Raw genomic sequence first — 25,245 nt, 5'->3', positions numbered from 1 at the left:
GACTGAAAAGTGGCTAATGTAAAACCACTGTTTAAGAAGGGAGGGAGGTAAAAGATGGGAAATGATAGGCCGGTTAGCCTGACTGTGGTCATTGGTAAGTTTTAGAGTCCGTTATTAAAGATGAGATTGCGGAGTACTTGGAAGTGCATGGTAAAACAGGGAGGTCATGTCTGACAAATCTGTTAAGAGTTCATAGAATCATAGAACTTACAGTGCAGAAGGAGGCCATTTGGCCCATCGAGTCTGCACCAGTCCTTACAAAGAGCACCCTACTCGAGCCCATGTATCTACCCTATCCCCGTAACCCCCACTTAACCTTTTTGGACACCAAGGGCAATTTAGCATGGCCAATCCACCTAACCAGCACCTCTTTGGACTGTGGGAGGAAACCGGAGCACCCGGAGGAAATCCATGCAGACATCGGGAGAATGTGCAGAATCCGCACAGACAGTGACCCAGCCGGGAATTGAACCTGGGACCTTGGAGCTGTGAAGCAACTGTGCTAACCACTATGCTACCGTGCTGGCCAGTTCTTTGAGGAGGTAACAATGAAGTTCGACAAAGGAGAACCAGTGGATGTGATTTCTTTAGATTTCCAGAAGGCAACTGACTGTTAAATAACTTAAGAGGGGGCAGCACGGTGGTGCAGTGGCGAGCATTGCTGCCTCACGGCACCGAGGTCCCAGGGTCGATCCCGGGTCCGGGTAACTGTCCGTGTGGAGTTTGCATATTCTCACTGTGTTTGCGTGGGTTTCGCCCCCACAACCCAAAGATGTGCAGGGTAGGTGGATTGGCCACACTAAATTGCCCCTTAATTGGAAAAAATGAATTGGGTATGCTAAATTTATTTTTAAAAAGTTAAGAGCACATGGTGTTGAGGGCAAGATCCTGGCATGGAGAGAGGATTGGCTGACTGGCAGAAGGCAGAGAGTGGGGATAAAGGGGTCTTTTTCAGGATGGCAGCTGGTGACTAGTGATGTGCCTCAGGGATCTGTGAGGGACCACAACTTTTCACAACATACATTAATAATCTGGAGGAAGGAACTGAAGGCACTGTTGCTAAGTTTGCAGATGATACAAAGATCTGTAGAGGTACAGGTAGTATTGAGGGAGCAAGGAGGCTACAAAAGGATTTGGACCGGCTAGGAGAGTGGGCAATGAAGTGGCAAATGAAATACAATGTGGAAAAGTGTGAGGCTATGCACTTTTGAAGGAGGAATTTAGGCATAGACTATTTTCGAAATGGGGAAATCCTTAGGAAATCAGAAGCACAAAGGGACTTGGGAGTCCTTGTTCACGATTCTCTTAACGTAAACGTGCAAGTTCAGTCAGCAGTTAGGAAGGCAAATATAAATTTAGCATTCATGTCAAGAGGGCTAGAGTAAAGGGCAGCACGGTGGCGCAGTGGGCAACAATGCTGCCTCACAGCGCGGAGGTCCCTTCTCTGGGTCACTGTCCGTGTGGAGTTTGCACATTCTCCCCGTGTTTGCATGGGTTTCGCCCCCCACAACCCAAACATGTTCAGGCTAGGTGGATTGGCCACGCTATAATTGCCCCTTAATTGGAAAAAATTAATTGGGTATTCCAAAAAAAATTTTTAAAAGAGGGCTAGAATACAAGACCAGGGATGTACTTCTGAGGCTGTATAAGGCACTGGCCAGACCCCATTTGGAGTATTGTGAGCAGTTTTGGGCTCTAAGGATCTAAGGGAGGATGTGCTGGCCTTGGAAAGGATCCAGATGAGGTTCACAAGAATGATCCCTGGAATGGAGAGCCTGTCGTATGAGGAACAGTTGAGGACTCTGGGTCTGTACACGTTGGAGTTTAGAAGGATGAGGGGGGGATCTTATTGAAACTTACAGGATACTGCAAGGCCTGAATAGAGTGGACGTGGAGAGGATGTTCCCGCTTGACAGATAGATAGATAGGGTCTTGATTAATAAGAGTATCAGCGGTTATGGGGAGGAGGCAGGAGAATAGGGATGAGAAAAATATCAGCCATGATTGAATGGCGGAGCAGACTCGATGGGCCGAGTGGCCTAATTGTGCTTCTACGTCTTATGGTCTAAAAGTCATTTTTTTAATATAAAAATTGAGTACCTAATTAATTTTTTCCAATTAAGGGGTAATTTAGCATGGCCAATCCACCTACCCTGCACATCTTTTGAGTTGTGGAGGCGAAACCACTGCAAACACAGAGAGAATGTGCAAACTCCACACGGGGACAGTGCCCCAGAGCCAGGATCGAACCTCGGCGCCGTGAGGCAGCTGTGCTAACTACTGAACCACTGTGCTGCCCTCGTCATTTGACACAGTGCCACACTTGGGAACAAAGTTATAGCTCATGGAATAAAAGGGACAGCAGCAACTTGAATACAAAACTGTTTGAGTAACAGGAAGCAGACAGTAGTGAAGTTATTTTGCTGGCTGGAAGAAAGTTTGCAGCGCAGTGCCCAGCAGCTGGTGTTTTCTTTTCAGCGAGTATTTATTGTTTTCCAGCATCAGATCTGAAATGATGGGATACTTGTTCACTCTGATATATGTATTAACGACCTAGACTTTGATGTGCAGGGCATTAGTTCAAAATTTACAGATGATACAAAACCATGAGGATTTGCAACAACGGTTCCAGGGTGTGGAACTTCAGTTACATGGATAGATTAGAGAAGTTGGAACTGTTCTCCTTGGAGAAGAAAAGATAGAGGGGAGATTTGATCAAGGTGTTCAAAATCATGAATGCTCTGGACAGAGGGAGAAACTGTCCCCATTGATGAAAGGATTAAGGACCAGAGAGCACAGATTTAAGGTACAGAGTGTAAGTTGCAAAAGAAGTAATGGTGACATTAGGAAAAGCCTTTTCATTCAATAAGTTGTTACGTCTAGAACGGACAGCCGTAGTACGTTAGAGACAGGATTAATCGAGGCATTAAAGTGTGAATTGGATTATCTCAAAAAACAGAATGTGGGAAAATACAGGGGAATGGCAGTAGGTGAATTGGTCCTTCAGAGAGCCAGCACAGACATGATAGGCCAAATGGCCTTCTTCTATACCGTAACTATTCTATGATTCCCCAAAACTGCACCTATGATTTTCACTTCAACTGGTCCCTGCAGTAACAAGTTCCAAATTCTATTCACTATCTGGGTATAAAACGTCCTCCTGAAATTTCCTATTAGATTTATTTGAGATTATTTCATGTTTATGAAATTTAGTCTCGTCATCCTCTCAAGGCGACATCCTCTCTATGTCTACCCTATTAAAACCCAGCTAGGTCAGGCTTTCTTGTTTCGTTGACTTTTCAGCTCTGGCACTATCCTCGTAAATCTTGTTTGTACCGTCTTCAATATCTCTATATCTTTGCTGTGACAAGGTTATCGGAAAAGTCGAAAGATTCAATACAAGTTTAAAGTAACTGGTTTGATTTCAATTCTGGTACTTGAGAAGAAGTTGAATGTTTGTGTGAACGTTTCATTGCCTTATTAACTTATGGTGCTCCTTTTAATGATTTGGAAACCTAAACCTGTTTCACTCTATGCTTTGTTCCTCTTCCCGCATTTACTTTTCTCCCAAGGTGTGTGGAACCTCATTCATTTGAGCAAAACACACAGTTCTCTCTATTGAAGTTAATTTGTCATTCACATGTCCATTCTCCAAGTTTAAGAAAATCTTATTGTTTAACTTCAATGTCTCCAACTGATCCAGGTAACTGAAGTTCCTCATTCCTGGAGCCATCCGCGTGAATGTTTTCTGGAGCCTCTCTAATGCCTTCACGTTACCACTTAAAACAAGAGATCCAGGTGTAGGGATAACATGGAGGAACTTCAGTTATGTGGATAGATTGAAGGAGATGGGACTGTTCTCCTGAGAGGAGAGAGTCGAGGTTCTCAAAATCATGAGGCATGTTGACAGAGTACATAGGGAGAAACTGTTCCCATTGGTGGAAGCATTAAAATCAGAGATTTAAGACGGTTAGCATGGATAAAGGATTGGTTAGATAACAGGAAACAGATAGTAGGTATAAATGGGTAATTGAATCATAGAATTTACAGTGGAGGAGGCCATTTCGCCCATCGAGTCTGCACCAGCCCTTGGAAAGAGTACCTTCCACATGTCCACTCCATCCCCGTAACCCAGTAACCCCACTGAACCTTTTGGGCACTAAGATACACTTTGTCAAGTGACAAGGGAATAGAGTATAGAAGTAAGAAGCACTGCTACACTTGTACAGGGTTTTAGTGAGATCGAATTTGAGGTGTTCAGTTTTGACTCCTTACTAACGAAAGGATAAAAGTGTATTAGAAGCAGTGGAGGAGGTTCATGCAACTGATTGACAGTTGACAGGAAAGGCTGGAATAGAATTTAGAAGACTAAGAGGTAATCTAGTCCAAAGATGTGCAGGTTAGGTGGATAGATCATGCTAAATTGTCCTTTAGTGTCCAAAGGTTAGACTGAGTTATGGGATAGGGCAGGGAGTAGGTCTAGGGAGGGTCCCTTTTGGAGGGTGCTCTTTTGGAGGGTGCTCTTTTGGAGGGTTGGTGCAGATCTGATGGGCCGAATGGCTTCCTTCTGTAGGAATTCTATGATCTTATCGAAACATACAAGATCCTGAGGTGACTTGACAATGTTGATGTTTATGTTTCCCCTCAGGGACATAGTTTAAAATCAGGGGTCTCCAATTTAACACTCCAATAAGAAGAAACTTATTTTCTCTCAGAGTTAGTCTGGGGATTCTTTCCTCAGGGAGCAGCGGAAACTGGTCATTGAGTACATATGAGCTACACAGATTATTCACCGACAAGGTGTTCAAATGTTATGGGGGATGGGGGGGGATCTGACAGAACAATAGAGGTGAAGCCACAATCAGATTAGGCATAATCTTATCAAACAGTAGAACAGGCTCCAAAGATTGAATGGCCTACTCCTAAATCATATGTTCCTATCCTTCCTGGAGTGTGATATCCAGAATTGAACATAACACTACAGTCAGGGCTGAAGCAGTGTTTTAAACAAGTTTTGTACTTTATTTCTTTTTATACAGTCCAAAGCTGATTTCTCAACCCGCCCTGCAACCTTCAATGATTTCTGTACCATCACTTACAGGTTCTTCACCTCCTGCGCCCCCTTTCAAATTGCATTCTATTTTATATTGTCTCTCGTTGTTCTTCCTCCCAAAATGTATCACTTCACAGTTCTCTGCGTTAAAATGTTATCTGTCACTCTTCCGCCTACTCCACCATCCTACGTTGTTTTGAAGTTTAACACTCAATTTCCCTTCCACTATGAGTAGCGCGTAGACTATATTTATTAGTGCATTAATCTCCCAACTTCACGACATGAAACTTTCTGTCACTGACCACGAGCATAACAGCACACCATCACCTCATGGTGGGAAACATCTTCAGCCATTCAAGTCCTTTCTGATCGATACTGACCAATCTGTTTAGGAGTATGGTTTATATCTCTGGACAGAGGGTCTTGTTTGTACTTAAGAGTGGCATTTTTCTAAATTAGCCTGGCAATGAGGGCTTCAAAGAGGTTATTATTTGCAAACAAGCCTATTTTAAGGAGATTTACAAACCAGCCAATTTTCTGTATTATAGAAATTAAGTTTCACCTCAATGTTGTGCAAGATATATTTTACCAATAAACTATGTTATGTAAACTATGATACAGATGAGGATTTAAGTTATATTGTTTTAACTAGATAATGAGGATGGAATTGTGTTGCTGTGGGAGACAGTCTGTATCGCACACAATCAGCTTCTTTGTGCTGGGAGAAGCTCCTCAGTTCTCCCCTCTGGATAAATCACTGCAGCCATATCCCCCTGCCCATCGCCCAGGCTGATCCCAGGCCTTTCCCCCCGGGATGGGGGTCACCCTAACTCGGCATTAACCACGGCCCAGGAGCAGCTCCCCGCTGAGCAGCGGCCAGCGGTCTCCCTCCCTTCCCCGGCCCGACCCGCCCCCACTCACCGATTAGCCTCCGCATCTCCTCCACACTCAGGTAAACGTTAATCCCGGGGCCACCCCGACACAAGCCGCCACAGCTCCCAAGCAGCACAAGGGCCCGCCACAGGATTGGCAATATCCCCCGGCCTGGGGCTGTGGTCGCCATTGCCGAGCGCCGCTCCCTCAGCTCAGTGTCCGCTCCGGGCTCTAGCCCGCGCCGGGAAAACTGCAACCCCCTCTCGGCATCTCCATGGCGGCGTCTGGGTCCGGGCAGCGCGCATGCGCCTCGGCCGGGCCCGGGCAGCGCGCGTGCGCCTCGGCCGGGCCCGGGCAGCGCGCGTGCGCCTCCAGCGACTGCGCCGGCCTGGGCACGCGGTTTTAAGTCGCTGTATCGTGTGTCTGCACTTAGCCTTTGCCCCCTGCTTGGCTTTGTCCTCCTGTGAAGGAGATTCAGCTCCAATCCAAAAAGAACAGCTCCCACTCTGCCCTGATGTGGGGTGTCTGAGGATGGGGGTGGATCCCATCCCATTCCTGTAGCCAAATAGTGCCAGAGGACTGGAGGACCCTTTGTTCAAGAAGGGGAGTAGAGACAACCCCGGCAACTATAGACCGGTGAGCCTCACGTCTGTAGTGGGTAAAGTCTTGGAGGGGATTATAAGAGACAAGATTTATAATCATCTAGATAGGAATAATATGATCAGGGATAGTCAGCATGGCTTTGTGAAGGGTAGGTCATGCCTCACAAACCTTATTGAGTTCTTTGAGAAGGTGACTGAACAGGTAGATGAGGGTAGAGCAGTTGATGTGTATATGGATTTCAGCAAAGCGTTTGATAAGGTTCCCCACGGTAGGCTATTGCAGAAAATACGGAGGCTGGGGATTGAGGGTGATTTAGAGATGTGGATCTGAAATTGGCTAGCTGAAAGAAGACAGAGGGTGGTGGTTGATGGGAAATGTTCAGAATGGAGTACAGTCACAAGTGGAGTACCACAAGGATCTGTTCTGGGGCCGTTGCTGTTTGTCATTTTTATCAATGACCTAGAGGAAGGCGCAGAAGGGTGGGTGAGTAAATTTGCAGACGATACTAAAGTCGGTGGTGTTGTCGATGGTGTGGAAGGATGTAGCAGGTTACAGAGGGATATAGATAAGCTGCAGAGCTGAGCTGAGAGGTGGCAAATGGAGTTTAATGTAGAGAAGTGTGAGGTGATTCACTTTGGAAGGAATAACAGGAATGCGGAATATTTGGCTAATGGTAAAGTTCTTGAAAGTGTGGATGAGCAGAGGGATCTAGGTGTCCATTTACATAGATCCCTGAAGGTTGCCACCCAGGTTGATAGGGTTGTGAAGAAGGCCTATGGAGTGTTGGCCTTTATTGGTAGAGGGATTGAGTTCCGGAGTCGGGAAGTCATGTTGCAGCTGTACAGAACTCTGGTACGGCCGCATTTGGAGTATTGCGTACAGTTCTGGTCACCGCATTATAGGAAGGACGTGGAGGCTTTGGAGCGGGTGCAGAGGAGATTTACCAGGATGTTGCCTGGTATGGAGGGACAATCTTATGAGGAAAGGCTGATGGACTTGAGGTTGTTTTCGTTGGAGAGAAGAAGGTTAAGAGGAGACTTAATAGAGGCATACAAAATGATCAGGGGGTTGGATAGGGTGGACAGTGAGAGCCTTCTCCCGCGGATGGAAATGGCTGGCACGAGGGGACATAGCTTTAAACTGAGGGGTAATAGATATAGGACAGAGGTCAGAGGTAGGTTCTTTACGCAAAGAGTAGTGAGGCCGTGGAATGCCCTACCTGCTACAGTAGTGAACTCGCCAACATTGAGGGCATTTAAAAGTTTATTGGATAAACATATGGATGATAATGGCATAGTGTAGGTTAGATGGCTTTTGTTTTGGTGCAACATCGTGGGCCGAAGGGCCTGTACTGCGCTGTATTGTTCTATGTTCTCCAGCTAACTCTGCCCACACTGACCAAGCTGTGTCCTGGCACTATACACTCCCTCAACCCGATCTAGGCCTGAATCTGGGGAGTATGATCTGTAAGTTCACAAGTGACACGAAAATTGGTGGTGTGGTAAATAGTGAGGTGGGAAAGCAGGGCGATATAGACGGGTTGGGCAGATGGGCAGAACAGTGGCAAATGGAATTTAACTCTGAAATGAAATGAACATCAGAGTGTGAGGTGGTGCATTTTGGGAGAACTAACAAGGCAAGTGAATACACAATGAACAGTAGGGCACGGCGATGTACAGACGAGCAGACGGACCTTGGGGTGCATGCCCAAAGATCCCTGAAGGCAGCATTATTAGTCGACCATAGGATATAAGAGCAGTGCTAATCACGGTGCTAGCGTGCCTCCCACAGCTAAAGTGCTGTGTACAGTTCTGGTTGCCACACTACAGGGAGGATGTGATTGCACCAGAAAGAGTGCACAGGAGTTTCAACAGCACGGTAGCATTGTGGATAGCACAATTGCTTCACAGCTCCAGGGTCCAAGGTTCGATTCCGGCTTGGTTCACTGTGCGGAGTCTGCACATCCTCCCCGTGTGTGTGTGGGTTTCCTCCGGGTGCTCCGGAGGCTAGGTGGATTGGCCATGATAAATTGCCCTTAGTGTCCAAAATTGCCCTTAGTGTTGGGTTGGGGTTACTGGGTTATGGGGATAGGGTGGAGGTGTTGACCTTGGGTAGGGTGCTCTTTCCAAGAGCCGGCGCAGGCTCGATGCGCCGAATGGCCTCCTTCTGCACTGTAAATTCTATGATAATCTATGATGTTGCCTGGGCTGGAGTGATTCAGCTTTGAAGAGAGACTGGTTAGGCTGGGATTGTTTTCCTCAGAGCAGAGAAAGCTGAGTGGCGATCTGATTGAGGTGTACAAAATTATGCGGGACATAAATAGGGTGAACAGGAAGAAACATTTCCCTTAGTCAAGGGGCATAGACCTAAGGTCAGAGGCAGGGGATTAGAGGGAAAATGTTTTCACACAGAGGGTGGTGGGAATCTGGAAATCACTGTCTGAAAGAGTGGTAAGGGCGGGAACCCTCACAATATTTAAGAAGTATTTAGATGAACGCTTGAAATGCCATAGCGTACAAAGCGACGGACCAAGCCCTGAAAAATGGGATGAGAATAGATAGGTGCTTGATGGCCAGCACAGACATGAAGGGTCTCTTTCTGTGCTGGAAAACTCTGACTCTATGAGTTTATAATCTCACTGTCCACACCAGAGTCCACCCCTACCCCAATGGGAATCTCTGAGGTTGTAAACAGCTTTTCAATTGATTTCATTGTTCGGAGGGCTGTCCGTCAACCTCAGGCTCCATTTCAGACAGATACCTCTGATAATTAGCGAGAATCTTCACTTGGGACTGCTTACAGACCTGGCCAAAGGTCCAGGATAGACACAACCTATTGGGGTGGTCACTCCGGCTACCGGGCTTTCTTCAGTATTGTCCACACTCAGATGGTCCTCAAGAAGCAGTACACATTGTCCAACCGAGGCTTTCTGTGACCAGTGGACACTGCAGTGACTGGAGAAAATCACAAACATTAGACCCTGCAACGAGATAAGGAAACAGTGATTGAGCAACAAATTAAAAGGTGGAGTGTAATGTGGAAAAAGTGAACTTTTGCACTTTGGCAGGAAGAATAGAAAATCAGCATATTATTCAAATAGAGAGATTGCAGAACTTTTGAGGTACAAGAGGGATCTGAGTGTCCTGGTACCAGAGAGCATCTGAGAACCTGGGAAGGAAAGTGATTTGTATTTATTTTTATTTTATTACCTTTTCAAATTGAGTGTGTGGGTGGGGGGGGGGGGGGGGCACTGAAGTGACATCACAGTAAAGCTGTGACCTGATTGGCTGCTTGGCAATCTACAGTAAATTTAAAAATTAAGCGTTGAACTAATTAAATATAATTACTTAATTATAATTTAGAGGGGTATCTGAGCCAAAGATCGGAGAGTACTGTATTTAGCTTTCACATTTATAGCAGAAATCTAGTGCTAGGAAACATATAGTTAACTAAGAAAAAAAAATGTTTTTTAATGTTAATTTAATTTACTAATTAATTGATGTAATGTCAATTAGAGGGGTGCAATACTCTGACTGTGAGATGTGGCAGGTCCGGGAGGCTTCAAGTGTCCCGGATAGCTTCATCTGCAGAAAGTGCACCCAACTAGAGCTCCTCACAGACAGGTTCGGTTGGAGCAGCAGTTGGATGCACTTAGGAACATGCAGATGGCGGAAAGCGTCATTTATATAAATGTGGTCACACCCAAGGTGCAGGCAGATAAATGGGTGACCACCAGAAGGGGCAGGCAGTCAGGGCAGGAATCCCCTGTGGTTGTCCCCCTCTCGAACAGGTATACCCCTTTGGATATTGTCGGGGGGGATAGCCTGTCAGGGGAAAACAGCAGCAGCCAGAGCAGTGGCACCACGGCTGGGTCTGATGTTCAGCAGTGAGGGTCAAAGCGCAGAAGAGCAATAGTCATTGGGGACTCCATAGTCAAGTGCACAGATAGGCGCTTCTGTGGACGTGAAAGAGACTTCAGGATGGTATGTTGCCTCCCTGGTGCCAGGGTCCAGGATGTCTCCGAACGGGTAGCGGGCGTCCTGAAGGGGGAGGGCAAACAGGCAGAGGTTGTTGTACATATTGGTACTAACAACATAGGCAGGAAGGGACATGAGGTCCTGCAGCAGGAGTTCAGGGAGCTAGGCAGAAAGTTAAAAGACAGGACCTCTGGGGTTATAATCTCGGGATTACTCCCTGTGCCACGTGCCAGTGAGGCTAGAAATAGGAAGATAGAGCAGCTAAACACGTGGCTAAACAGCTTGTGTAGGAGGGAGGGTTTCCGTTATCTGGACCACTGGGTGCTCTTCCGAGCCAGGTGTGACCTGTATAAGAAGGGTTGCATCTAAACTGGAGAGGCATAAATATCCTGGCCGCAAGGTTTGCTAGTGTCACACGGGAGGGTTTAAACTACTATGGCAGGGGGGTGGGTACCGGAGCAATAGGTCAGAAGGTGAAAGCATTGAGGGACAACTAGGGAATAGGCCCAGTATGGCTCTGAGGAAGAGCAGACAGGGAGATGTTGCTAAAAACAGCGGATCTGATCCAGCAGAGGGCAGTAGAGCGGAGCTGCTGATTGGTGTTGCAAGGGAAATTTGCATACCTCCGTCGTGGTCACCCTAACTTGAAGGTAGTTTGTGAAGGAGCTGTTGGCAAGTGACACTTAAACCCGAAACACTTCTTCAGTGTTTCCCACCCTACCCCCTCCTCTAACCAACAAAAAACAACCGCTGTAAAGATCAAGAGGAAGGCTGGAGGTCAGGAAGAAATTGAACCGTGACGCCACAGCCTGCAGGTAAGGGATTGGCTGGTGACTGGTAAGTAGTTTTTCTTTTATATTCCCTCAGGTGTTATCGTGCGGGGCGCAGAGGTTGTTGAGTGAGTGCTTGCTGAGAAGGGGAGTGAATAACAGGTAAGTTCTTTCTTTTTCTTTTTTTATCTAGGGGGATGGCAGGGAAGGCAGTGCAATGTTCCTCCTGCAGAATGTTTGAGGTGAGGGACGCCGACAGTGTCCCTGCTGATTTCATCTGTGGGAAGTGCACTCATCTCCAGCTCCTCAGAATCCGCGTTAGGGAACTGGAGCTGGAGCTGGATGAACTTATGGGGTACGGGCCTCTGTAACGGAGTCTGTCCCTGTTGCTCAGAAGGGAAGGGGGGAGAGGAGCAGAGCATTAGTAATTGGGGACTCTATAGTCAGGGGCACAGATAGGAGATTTTGTGGGAGCGTGAGAGACTCACGTTTGGTATGTTGCCTCCCAGGTGCAAGGGTACGTGATGTCTCGGATCGTGTTTTCCGGGTCCTTAGGGGGGAGGGGGAGCAGCCCCAAGTCGTGGTCCACATTGGCACCAACGACATAGGTAGGAAAGGGGACAAGGATGTCAGGCAGGCTTTCAGGGAGCTAGGATGGAAGCTCAGAACTAGAACAAACAGAGTTGTTATCTCTGGGTTGTTGCCCATGCCACGTGATAGTGAGATGAGGAATAGGGAGAGAGAGCATTTAAACACGTGGCTACAGGGATGGTGCAGGCGGGAGGGTTTCAGATTTTTGGATAACTGGGGCTCTTTCTGGGGAAGGTGGGACCTCTACAGACAGGATGGTCTACATCTGAACCTGAGGGGCACAAATATCCTGGGGGGGAGATTTGTTAGTGCTCTTTGGGGGGGTTTAAACTAATGCAGCAGGGGCATGGGAACCTGGATTGTAGTTTTAGGGTAAGGGAAAATGAGAGTATAGAGGTCAGGAGCACAGATTTGACGTCGCAGGAGGGGGCCAGCGTTCAGGTAGGTGGTTTGAAGTGTGTCTACTTCAATGCCAGGAGTATACGAAACAAGGTAGGGGAACTGGCAGCGTGGGTTGGTACCTGGGACTTCGATGTTGTGGCCATTTCGGAGACATGGATAGAGCAGGGACAGGAATGGATGTTGCAGGTTCCGGGGTTTAGGTGTTTTAGTAAGCTAAGAGAAGGAGGCAAAAGAGGGGGAGGTGTGGCGCTGCTAGTCAAGAGCAGTATTACGGTGGCGGAGAGGATGCTAGATGGGGACTCTTCTTCCGAGGTAGTATTGGCTGAAGTTAGAAACAGGAAAGGAGAGGTCACCCTGTTGGGAGTTTTTTATAGGCGTCCTAATCGTTCTAGGGATGTAGAGGAAAGGATGGCGAAGATGATTCTGGATATGAGCGAAAGTAACAGGGTAGTTATTATGGGAGACTTTAACTTTCCAAATATTGACTGGAAAATATATAGTTCGAGTACAATAGATGGGTCGTTTTTTATACAGTGTGTGCAGGAGGGTTTCCTGAAACAATATGTTGACAGGCCAACAAGAGGCGAGGCCACATTGGATTTGGTTTTGGGTAATGAACCAGGCCAGGTGTTGGATTTGGAGGTAGGAGAGCACTTTGGGGACAGTGACCACAATTCGGTGACGTTTACGTTAATGATGGAAAGGGATAAGTATACACCGCAGGGCAAGAGTTATAGCTGGGGGAAGGGCAATTATGATGCCATTAGACGTGACTTGGGGGGGATAAGGTGGAGAAGTAGGCTGCAAGTGTTGGGCACACTGGATAAGTGGGGCTTGTTCAAGGATCAGCTACTGCGTGTTCTTGATAAGTATGTACCGGTCAGACAGGGAGGAAGGCGTCGAGCGAGGGAACCGTGGTTTACCAAGGAAGTGGAATCTCTTGTTAAGAGGAAGAAGAAGGCCTATGTGAAGATGAAGTGTGAATTTTCGGTTGGGGCGATGGATAGTTACAAGGTAGCGAGGAAGGATCTAAAGAGAGAGCTAAGACGAGCAAGGAGGGGACATGAGAAGTATTTGGCAGCAAGGATCAAGGAAAACCCAAAAGCTTTCTATAGGTATGTCAGGAATAAGCGAATGACTAGGGAAAGAGTAGGACCAGTCAAGGACAGGGATGGGAAATTGTGTGTGGAGTCTGAAGAGATAGGCGAGATACTAAATGAATATTTTTCGTCAGTATTCACTCAGGAAAAAGATAATGTTGTGGAGGAGAATGCTGAGCCCCAGGCTAATAGAATAGATGGCATTGAGGTACGTAGGGAAGAGGTGTTGGCAATTCTGGACAGGCTGAAAATAGATAAGTCCCCGGGACCTGATGGGATTTATCCTAGGATTCTCTGGGAGGCCAGGGAAGACATTGCTGGACCTTTGGCTTTGATTTTTATGTCATCATTGGCTACAGGAATAGTGCCAGAGGACTGGAGGACAGCAAATGTGGTCCCTTTGTTCAAAAAGGGGAGCAGAGACAACCCCGGCAACTATAGACCGGTGAGCCTCACGTCTGTAGTGGGTAAAGTCTTGGAGGGGATTATAAGGGACAAGATTTATAATCATCTAGATAGGAATAATATGATCAGGGATAGTCAGCATGGCTTTGTGAAGGGTAAGTCATGCCTCACAAACCTTATTGAGTTCTTTGAGAAGGTGACTGAACAGGTAGACGAAGGTAGAGCAGTTGATGTGGTGTATATGGATTTCAGCAAAGCGTTTGATAAGGTTCCCCACGGTAGGCTATTGCAAAAAATACGGAGGCTGGGGATTGAGGGTGATTTAGAGATGTGGATCAGAAATTGGCTAGCTGAAAGAAGACAGAGGGTGGTGGTTGATGGGAAATGTTCAGAATGGAGTACAGTCACAAGTGGAGTACCACAAGGATCTGTTCTGGGGCCGTTGCTGTTTGTCATTTTTATCAATGACCGAGAGGAAGGCGCAGAAGGGTGGGTGAGTAAATTTGCAGACGATACTAAAGTCGGTGGTGTTGTCGATAGTGTGGAAGGATGTAGCAGGTTACAGAGGGATATAGATAAGCTGCAGAGCTGGGCTGAGAGGTGGCAAATGGAGTTTAATGTAGAGAAGTGTGAGGTGATTCACTTTGGAAGGAATAACAGGAATGCGGAATATTTGGCTAATGGTAAAGTTCTTGAAAGTGTGGATGAGCAGAGGGATCTAGGTGTCCATGTACATAGATCCCTGAAAGTTGCCACCCAGGTTGATAGGGTTGTGAAGAAGGCCTATGGAGTGTTGGCCTTTATTGGTAGAGGGATTGAGTTCCGGAGTCGGGAGGTCATGTTGCAGCTGTACAGAACTCTGGTACGGCCGCATTTGGAGTATTGCGTACAGTTCTGGTCACCGCATTATAGGAAGGACGTGGAGGCTTTGGAGCGGGTGCAGAGGAGATTTACCAGGATGTTGCCTGGTATGGAGGGAAAATCTTATGAGGAAAGGCTGATGGACTTGAGGTTGTTTTCGTTGGAGAGAAGAAGGTTAAGAGGAGACTTAATAGAGGCATACAAAATGATCAGGGGGTTGGATAGGGTGGACAGTGAGAGCCTTCTCCCGCGGATGGATATGGCTGGCACGAGGGGACATAACTTTAAACTGAGGGGTAATAGATATAGGACAGAGGTCAGAGGTAGGTTCTTTACGCAAAGAGTAGTGAGGCCGTGGAATGCCCTACCTGCTACAGTAGTGAACTCGCCAACATTGAGGGCAAATGCTCTTAAATAAGAGTTTATTGGATAAACATATGGATGATAATGGCATAGTGTAGGTTAGATGGCTTTTGTTTCGGTGCAACATCGTGGGCCGAAGGGCCTGTACTGCGCTGTATTGTTCTATGTTCTATGTTCTAACTTCGGATCATTCGGGAGGCAGAGGTGGTCATAGATAGAAGCTTTAGGGATGTAGTTACTCCGAAGAATAAAGATAGATGGGTGTCGGTGAGAGGGGCTGGGAGGAAGCAGTCAGTACAGGGATTCCCTGTGGTCGTTCCCCTTAGTAACAAGTATACCGCTTTGGATACTGTTGGGGGGGGGGGGGGGGAACTTACCAGGGGTAAGCCATGGGGTGCAGGTCTCTGGCACAGAGTCTGTCCCTGTTGCTCAGAAGGGAAGGGGGAGAGGAGTAGAGCATTAGTCATTGGAGACTCCACAGTTAGGGGGATAGATAGGAGATTCTGTGGGAACGAGAGAGACTCGCGGCTGGTGTGTTGCCTCCCAGGTGCCAGGGTGCATGATGTCTCGGATCGTGTTTTCGGGATCCTTAAGGGGAGGGGGAGCAGCCCCAAGTTGTGGTCCACATAGGTACCAACGACAGGTAGGAAAAGGGATAGGGATGTAAGGCAGGAATTCAGGGAGCTAGGGTGAAAACTTAGATCTAGGACAAACAGAGTTATTATCTCTGGGTTGTTACCCGTGCCACGTGATAGCGAGATGAGGAATAGGGAAAGAGAGGAGTTGAACGCGTGGCTACAGGGATGGTGCAGGGGGGAGGGTTTCAGATTTCTGGATATCTGGGGCTCATTCTGGGGTCGGTGGGACCTCTACAAATGGGATGGTCTACACCTGGACCAGGGGGGTACCAATATCCTGGGGGGGAAATTTGCTAATGCTCTTCTGGAGGGTTTAAACTAGTTCCGCAGGGGCTTGGGAACCTGAATTGTAGCTCCAGTATACAGGAGGTTGAGAGTAGTGAGGTCATGAGTAAGGTTTTAAAGTTGCAGGAGTGTACCGGCAGGCAGGAAGGTGGTTTAAAGTGTGTCTTCTTCAATGCCAGGAGCATCCAGAATAAGGTGGGTGAACTTGCGGCATGGGTTGGTACCTGGGACTTCGATGTTGTGGCCATTTCGGAGACCTGGATAGAGCAGGGACAGGAATCGTTGTTGCAGGTGCTGGGGTTTAGATATTTCAGTAAGCTTAGGGAAGGTGGTAAAAGAGGGGGAGGGGTGGCATTGTTAGTCAAGGACAGTATTACGGTGGCAGAAAGGACGTTTGATGAGGAATCGTCTACTGAGGTAGTATGGGCTGAGGTTAGAAACAGGAAAGGAGAGGTCACCCTGTTAGGGGTGATAGTGACCACAATTCGATTACGTTTACTTTAGTGATGGAACGGGATAGGTATATACCGCAGGGCAAGAGTTATATCTGGGAGAATGGCAATTATGATGCGATAAGGCAAGACTTAGGATGCATCGGGTGGAGAGGAAAACTGCAGGGGATGGGCACAATGGAAATGTGGAGCTTGTTCAAGGAACAGCTAATGCGTGTCCTTGATAAGTATGTGCCTGTCAGGCAGGGAGGAAGTGGTTGATCAAGGGAACCGTGGTTTACTAAGGCAGTCGAAACACTTGTCAAGAGGAAGAAGGAGGCTTATGTAAAGATGAGACATGAAGGTTCAGTAAGGGCGCTCAAGAGTTACAAGTTAGCTAGGAAGGACCTAAAGAGAGAGCTAAGAAGAGCCAGGAGGGGACATGAGAAGTCTTTGGCAGGTAGGATCAAGGATAACCCAAAAGCTTTCAATAGATAGGTCAGGAATAAAAGAATGACTAGGGTAAGAGTCGGGCCAGTCAAGGACAGTAGTGGGAGGTTGTGCTTGGAGTCCGAGGAGATAGGAGAGGTGCTAAATGAATATATTTCATCAGTATTCACACAGGAAAAAGACAATGTTGTCGAGGAGAATACTGAGATTCAGGCTACTAGACTAGAAGGGCTTGAGGTTCATAAGGAGGAGGTGTAAACAATTCTGGAAAGGGTGAAAATAGATAAGTCCCCTGGGCCGGATAGGATTTATCGTAGGATTCTTTGGGAAGCTAGGGAGGAGATTGCTGAGCCGTTGGCTTTGATCTTTAAGTCATCTTTGTCAACAGGAATAGTGCCAGAAGACTGGAGGATAGCAAATGTTGTCCCCTTGTTCAAGAAGGGGAGTAGAGACAACCCCGGTAACTATAGATCAGTGAGCCTTACTTCTGTTGTGGGCAAAATCTTGGAAAGGTTTACAAGAGATAGGATGTATAATCATCTGGAAAGGAATAATTTGATTAGACATAGTCAACACGGTTTCGTGAAGGGTAGGTCGTGCCTCACAAACCTTATTGAGTTCTTTCAGAAGGTGACCAAACAGGTGGATGCGGGTAAAGCAGTTGATGTGGTGTATATGGATTTCAGTAAAGCGTTTGATAAGGTTCCCCACGGTAGGATACTGCAGAAAATACGGATGCATGGGATTCAGGGAGATTTAGCAGTTTGGATCAGAAATTGGCTAGCTGGAAGAAGACAAAGGGTGGTGGTTGATGGGAAGTGTTCAGGCTGGAGTCCAGTTACTAGTGGTGTACCACAAGGATCTGTTTTGGGGCCACTGCTGTTTGTCATTTTTATAAATGACCTGGAGGAGGGCGTAGAAGGATGGGTGAGTAAATTTGCAGATGACACTAAAGTCGGTGGATTGTGGACAGTGAGGAAGGATGTTACAAGTTACAGAGGGACATAGATAAGCTGCAGCGCTGGGCTGAGAGGTGGCAAATGGAGTTTAATGCAGAGAAGTGTGAAGTGATTCATTTTGGAAGGAATAACAGGAAGACAGAGTACTGGGCTAATGGTAAGATTCTTGGCAGTGTGGATGAGCAGAGAGATCTCGGTGTCCATGTACATAGATCCCTGAAAGTTGCCACTCAGGTTGAGAGGGTTGTTAAGAAGGCGTACAGTGTGTTAGCTTTTATTGGTAGAGGGATTGAGTTTCGGAGCCATGAGTTCATGTTGCAGCTGTACAAAACTCTGGTGCGGCCGCATTTGGAGTATTGCGTGCAATTCTGGTCACCGCATTATAGGAAGGATGTGGAAGCATTGGAAAGGGTGCAGAGGAGATTTACCAGAATGTTGCCTGGTATGGAGGGAAGATCTTATGAGGAAAGGCTGAGGGACTTGAGGCTGTTTTCGTCAGAGAGAAGAAGGTTAAGAGGTGACTTAATTGAGGCATACAAGATGATCAGAGGATTGGATAGGGTGGACAGTGAGAGCCTTTTTCCTCGGATGGTGATGTCTAGCACAAAGGGACATAGCTTTAAATTGAGGGGAGATAGATATAAGACAGACGTCAGAGGTAGGTTCTTTGCTCAGAGAGTAGTAAGGGTGTGGAATGCCCTGCCTGCAACAGCAGTGGATTCGCCAACACTAAGGGTATTCAAATGGTCATTAGATAGACATATGGACGATAAGGGAATAGTGTAAATGGGCTTTAGAGTGGTTTCACAGGGTGGCGCAACATCGAGGGCTGAAGGGCCTGTACTGCGCTGTAATGTTCTATGGTGGCCTGAAGTGCATATGTTTTAATGCAAGATGTATTACAGGTAAGGCAAATGAACTTAGAGCTTGGATTAGTACTTGGAACTATAATGTTGTTGCCATTACAGAGACCTGGTTGAAGGACGGACAGGATTGGCAGCTAAACGTTCCAGGATTTAGAGGTTTCAGGCGGGATAGAGGGTGGTGTAAAAGGGGTGGAGGAGTTACGCGACAGAACAACAACAAAGAACAAAGAAATGTACAGCACAGGAACAGTCCCTTCGGCCCTCCAAGCCTGTGCCGACCATGCTGCCCGACTAAACTACAATCTTCTACACTTCCTGGGTCCGTATCCCTCTATTCCCATCCTATTCATGTATTTGTCAAGATGCCCCTTAAATGTCACTATTGTCCCTGCTTCCACCACCTCCTCCGGTAGCGAGTTCCAGGCACCCACTACCCTCTGCGTAAAAAACTTGCCTCGTACATCTACTCTAAACCTTGCCCCTCTCACCTTAAACCTATGCCCCCTAGTAATTGACCCCTCTACCCTGGGGAAAAGCCTCTGACTATCCACTCTGTCTATGCCCCTCATAATTTTGTATACCTCTATCAGGTCTCCCCTCAACCTCCTTCGTTCCAGTGAGAACAAACCGAGTTTATTCAACCGCTCCTCGTAGCTAATGCCCTCCATACCAGGCAACATTCTGGTAAATCTCTTCTGCACCCTCTCTCAAGCCTCCACATCCTTCTGGTAGTGTGGCGACCAGAATTGAACACTATACTCCAAGTGTGGCCTAACTAAGGTTCTATGCAGCTGCAACATGATTTGCCAATTCTTATACTCAATGCCCCGGCCAATGAAGGCAAGCATGCCGTATGCCTTCTTGACTACCTTCTCCACCTGTGTTGCCCCTTTCAATGACCTGTGGACCTGTACTCCTAGATCTCTTTGACTTTCAATACTCTTGAGGGTTCTACCATTTACTGTATATTCCCTACCTGCATTAGACCTTCCAAAATGCATTACCTCACATTTGTCCGGATTAAACTCCATCTGCCATCTCTCCGCCCAAGTCTCCAAACAATCTAAATCCTGCTGTATCCTCCGACAGTCCTCATCGCTATCCGCAATTCCACCAACCTTTGTGTCGTCTGCAAACTTACTAATCAGACCAGTTACATTTTCCTCCAAATCATTTATATATACTACAAAGAGCAAAGGTCCCAGCACTGATCCCTGTGGAACACCACTGGTCACAGCCCTCCAATTAGAAAAGCATCCTTCCATTGCTACTCCCTGCCTTCTATGACCTAGCCAGTTCTGTATCCACCTTGCCAGCTCACCCCTGATCCCGTGTGACTTCACCTTTTGTACTAGTCTACCATGAGGGACCTTGTCAAAGGCCTTACTGAAGTCCACATAGACAACATCCACTGCCCTACCTGCATCAATCATCTTAGTGACCTCCTCGAAAAACTCTATAAGTTAGTGAGACACGACCGCCCCTTCACAAAACCGTGCTGCCTCTCACTAATACGTCCATTTGCTTCCAAATGGGAGTAGATCCTGTCTCGAAGAATTCTCTCCAGTAATTTCCCTACCACTGAAGTAAGGCTCACCGGCCTGTAGTTCCCGGGATTATCCTTGCTACCCTTTTTAAACAGACGAACAACATTTTGGCTCTTCTCCAGTCCTCCGGGACATCCCCTGAAGACAGCGAGTATCCAAAGATTTCTGTCAAGGCCTCAGCAATTTCCTCTCCAGCCTCCTTCAGTATTCTGGGGTAGATCCCATCAGGCCCTGGGGACTTATCTACCTTAATATTTTTTAAGACACCCAACACCTCGTCTTTTTGGATCTCAATGTGACCCAGGCTATCTACGCACCCTTCTCCAGACTCAACATCTACCAATTTCTTCTCTTTGGTGAATACTGATGCAAAGTATTCATTTAGTACCTCGCCCATTTCATCTGGCTCCACACATAGATTCCCTTGCCTATCCTTCAGTGGGCCAACCCTTTCCCTGGCTACCCTCTTGCTTTTTATGTACGTGTAAAAAGCCTTGGGATTTTCCTTAACCCTATTTGCCAATGACTTTTCGTGACCCTTTCTAGCCCTCCTGACTCCTTGCTTAAGTTCCTTCCTACTTTCCTTATATTCCACGCAGGCTTCGTCTGTTCCCAGCCTTTTAGCCCTGACAAATGCCTCCTTTTTCTTTTTGACGAGGCCTACAATATCTCTCGTCATCCAAGGTTCCCGAAAATTGCCGTATTTATCCTTCTTCCTCACAGGAACATGCCGGTCCTGAATTCCTTTCAACTGCCACTTGAAAGCCTCCCACATGTCAGATGTTGATTTGCCCTCAAACATCCGCCCCCAATCTATGTTCTTCAGTTCCCGCCTAATATTGTTATAATTAGCCTTCCCCCAATTTAGCACATTCATCCTAGGACCACTCTTATCCTTGTCCACCAGTACTTTAAAACTTACTGAATTGTGGTCACTGTTACCGAAATGCTCCCTTACTGAAACATCTATCACCTGGCCGGGCTCATTCCCCAATACCAGGTCCAGTACCGCCCCTTCCCTAGTTGGACAGTCTACATATTGTTTTAAGAAGCCCTCCTGGATGTTCCTTACAAACTCTGCCCCGTCTAAGCCCCTGGCACTAAGTGAGTCCCAGTCAATATTGGGGAAGTTGAAGTCTCCCATCACCACAACCCTGTTGTTTTTACTCTTTTCCAAAATCTGTCTACCTATCTGCTCCTCTATCTCCCGCTGGCTGTTGGGAGGCCTGTAGTAAACCCCCAACATTGTGACTGCACCCTTCTTATTCCTGATCTCAACCCATATAGCCTCACTGCCCTCTGAGGTGTCCTCTCGCAGTAGAGCTGTGATATTCTCCCGAACCAGTAGCGCAACTCCGCCTCCCCTTTTACATCCCCCTCTATCCCGCCTGAAACATCTACATCCTGGAACGTTTAGCTGCCAATCCTGCCCTTCCCTCAACCAGGTCTCTGTAATGGCAACAACATCATAGTTCCAAGTACTCATCCAAGCTCTAAGTTCATCTGCCTTACCCGTAATACTTCTTGCATTAAAACATATGCACTTCAGGCCACCAGACGCGCTGTGTTCAGCAACTTCTCCCTGTGTGCTCTGCCTCAGAGCCCCACTGTCCCTATTCCCTAGTTCTCCCTCAATGCTCTCACCTTCTGACCTATTGCTCCCGTGCCCACCCCCCTGCCATACTAGTTTAAACCCTCCCGTGTGACACTAGCAAACCTCGCGGCCAGGATATTTATGCCTCTCCGGTTTAGATGCAACCCGTCCTTCTTATACAGGTCACACCTGCCCCGGAAGAGCACCCAGTGGTCCAGATAATGGAAACCCTCCCTCCTACACCAGCTGTTTAGCTACGTGTTTAGCTGCTCTATCTTCCTATTTCTAGCCTCACTGGCACGTGGCACAGGGAGTAATCCCGAGATTACAACCCTCGAGGTCCTGTCTTTTAACTTTCTGCCTAGCTCCCTGAACTCCTGCTGCAGGACCTCTTGCCCCTTCCTGCCTATGTCGTTAGTACCAATATGTACAACGACCTCTGCCTGTTTGCCCTCCCCCTTCAGGATGCCCTCTACCCGTTCGGAGACATCCTGGACCCTGGCACCAGGGAGGCAACATACCATCCTGGAGTATCTTTCACGTCCACAGAAGCGCCTATCTGTGCCCCTGACTATAGAGTCCCCTATTACTATTAATCTTCTGCGCTTTGACCCTCCCTTCTGAACATCAGAGCCAGCCGTGGTGCCACTGCTCTGGCTGCTGCTGTTTTCCCCTGATAGGCTATCCCCCCCGACAGTATCCAAAGGGGTATATCTGTTTGAGAGGGGGACAACCACAGGAGATTCCTGCACTGACTGCCTGCCCTTTCTGGTGGTCACCCCTTTCTCTGCCTGCACCTTGGGTGTGACCACATTTACATAACTGCGATCTATGACGCTTTCCGCCACCTGCATGCTCCTAAGTGCATCCAATTGCTGCTCCAACCGAACCATGCGGTCTGTGAGGAGCTCCAGTTGGGTGCACTTTCTGCAGGTGAAGCCATCCGGGACGCTGGAAGCCTCCCGGACCTGCCACATCTCACAGTCAGAGCACAGCACCCCTCTAACTGACATACAGGTTAGGGAGAATATCACCGCTGTACTACGGGAGGACACCTCAGAGGGCAGTGAGGCAATATGGGTAGAGATCAGGAATAAGAACGGTGCAGTCACAATGTTGGGGGTTTACTACAGGCCTCTCAACATCTTTCAAATGTCAGTTGAAAGGGATTCAGGATCGGCATGTTCCTGTGCGGAAGAAGGATAAATACGGAAATTTACGGGAACCTTGGATAACAAGAGATGTTGTAGACCTCGTCAAAAAGAAAAAGGAGGCATTTGTCAGGGCTAGAAGGCTGGGCACAGACGAAGCCTATGTGGAATATAAGGAAAGTAGGAAGGGGTCACAAAAAGTCATTGGCAAATAGGATTAAGGAAAATCCCAAGGCTTTTTACACATACATAAAAAGCAAGAGGGTAGCCAGGGAAAGGGTTGGCCCACTGAAGGATAGGCAAGGGAATCTACGTGTGGAGCCAGAGGAAATGGGCGAGGTACTAAATGAATACTTTGCATCAGTATTGACCAAAGAGAAGGAATTGGTGGATGTTGAGTCTGGAGAAGGGTGTGTAGATAGCCTGCGTCACATTGAGATCCAAAAAGATGAGTTGTTGGGCATCTTGAAAAATATTAAGGTAGATAAGTCCCCAGGGCCTGATGGGATCTACCTCAGAATACTGAAGGAGGCTAGAGAGGAAATTGCTGAGGCCTTGACAGAAATCTTTGGATCCTCACTGTCTTCAGGTGATGTCCCGGAGGACTGGAGAATAGCCAATGTTGTTCCTTTGTTGAAGAAGGGTAGCAAGGATAATCCAGGGAACTACAGACCGGTGAGCCTTACGTCAGTGGTAGGGAAATTACTGGAGAGAATTCTTCGAGACAGGATCTACTCCCATTTGGAAGCAAATGGACGTATTAGTGAGAGGCAGCATGTTTTTGTGAAGGGGGGGTCGTGTCTCACTAACTTGATAGAGTTTTTCGAAGAGGTCACAAAGATGATTGATGCAGGTTGGGCAGTGGATGTTGTCTATATGGACTTCAGTAAGGCCTGATTAGTAAGTTTGCAGACGACACAAAGGTTGGTGGAATTGCGGATAGCGATGAGGACTGTCAGAGGATACAGCAGGATTTAGATCGTTTGGAGACTTGGGCGGAGAGATGGCAGATGGAGTTTAATCCGGACAAATGTGAGGTAATGCATTTTGGAAGGTCTAATGCAGGTAGGGAATATACAGTGAATGGTAGAACCCTCAAGAGTATTGAAAGTCAGAGAGATCTAGGTGTACAGATCTACAGGTCACTGAAAGGGGCAACACAGGCGGAGAAGGTAGTCAAGAAGGCATACGGCATAGAACATAGAACAATACAGCGCAGTACAGGCCCTTCGGCCCACAATGTTGCACCAAAACAAAAGCCATCTAACCTACACTATGCCATTATCATCCATATGTTTATCCAATAAACTTTTAAATGCCCTCAATGTTGGCGAGTTCACTACTGTAGCAGGTAGGGCATTCCACGGCCTCACTACTCTTTGCGTAAAGAACCTACCTCTGACCTCTGTCCTATATCTATTATCCCTCAGTTTAAAGTTATGTCCCCTCGTGCCAGCCATTTCCATCCGCGGGAGAAGGCTCTCACTGTCCACCCTATCCAACCCCCTGATCATTTTGTATGCCTCTATTAAGTCTCCTCTTAACCTTCTTCTCTCCAACGAAAACAACCTCAAGTCCATCAGCCTTTCCTCATAAGATTTTCCCTCCATACCAGGCAACATCCTGGTAAATCTCCTCTGCACCCGCTCCAAAGCCTCCACGTCCTTCCTATAATGCGGTGACCAGAACTGTACGCAATACTCCAAATGCGGCCGTACCAGAGTTCTGTACAGCTGCAACATGACCTCCCGACTCCGGAACTCAATCCCTCTACCAATAAAGGCCAACACTCCATAGGCCTTCTTCACAACCCTATCAACCTGGGTGGCAACTTTCAGGGACCTATGTACATGGACACCTAGATTCCTCTGCTCATCCACACTTTCAAGAACTTTACCATTAGCCAAATATTCCGCATTCCTGTTATTCCTTCCAAAGTGAATCACCTCACACTTCTCTACATTAAACTCCATTTGCCACCTCTCAGCCCAGCTCTGCAGCTTATCTATATCCCTCTGTAACCTGCTACATCCTTCCACACTATCGACAACACCACCGACTTTAGTATCGTCTGCAAATTTACTCACCCACCCTTCTGCGCCTTCCTCTAGGTCATTGATAAAAATGACAAACAGCAACAGCCCCAGAACAGATCCTTGTGGTACTCCACTTGTGACTGTACTCCATTCTGAACATTTCCCATCAACCACCACCCTCTGTCTTCTTTCAGCTAGCCAATTTCTGATCCACATCTTTAAATCACCCTCAATCCCCAGCCTCCGTATTTTCTGCAATAGCCTACCATGGGGAACCTTATCAAACGCTT

The 25,245-nt window shown here is 47.3% G+C and overlaps 1 protein-coding gene across 2 annotated transcripts in view; it reads right to left on the bottom strand.

Moving 5' to 3' along the window:
* Positions 1 to 6,227, bottom strand: part of ryk (receptor like tyrosine kinase) — a 492,414-nt gene extending 486,187 nt beyond the window's left edge. The window contains exon 1 of one of the 2 annotated variants that reach the window (XM_072474977.1): positions 5,975 to 6,227. In XM_072474977.1, the coding sequence (XP_072331078.1) occupies positions 5,975 to 6,116 (142 nt within the window). In that variant the 5' untranslated portion in view covers positions 6,117 to 6,227. The remainder of the gene's footprint in view (positions 1 to 5,974) is intronic. The other variant, XM_072474976.1, reaches the window with a different exon arrangement.
* Between the last annotated feature and the right edge of the window lie 19,018 nt (positions 6,228 to 25,245).

This window comes from Scyliorhinus torazame, chromosome 14 (genome assembly GCF_047496885.1).
Source record: "Scyliorhinus torazame isolate Kashiwa2021f chromosome 14, sScyTor2.1, whole genome shotgun sequence".
Taxonomy (NCBI): Eukaryota; Metazoa; Chordata; class Chondrichthyes; order Carcharhiniformes; family Scyliorhinidae; genus Scyliorhinus; species Scyliorhinus torazame.
Note: the sequence above shows the minus strand (reverse complement) of the source record. Positions and strands in the feature narration are given on the sequence as shown.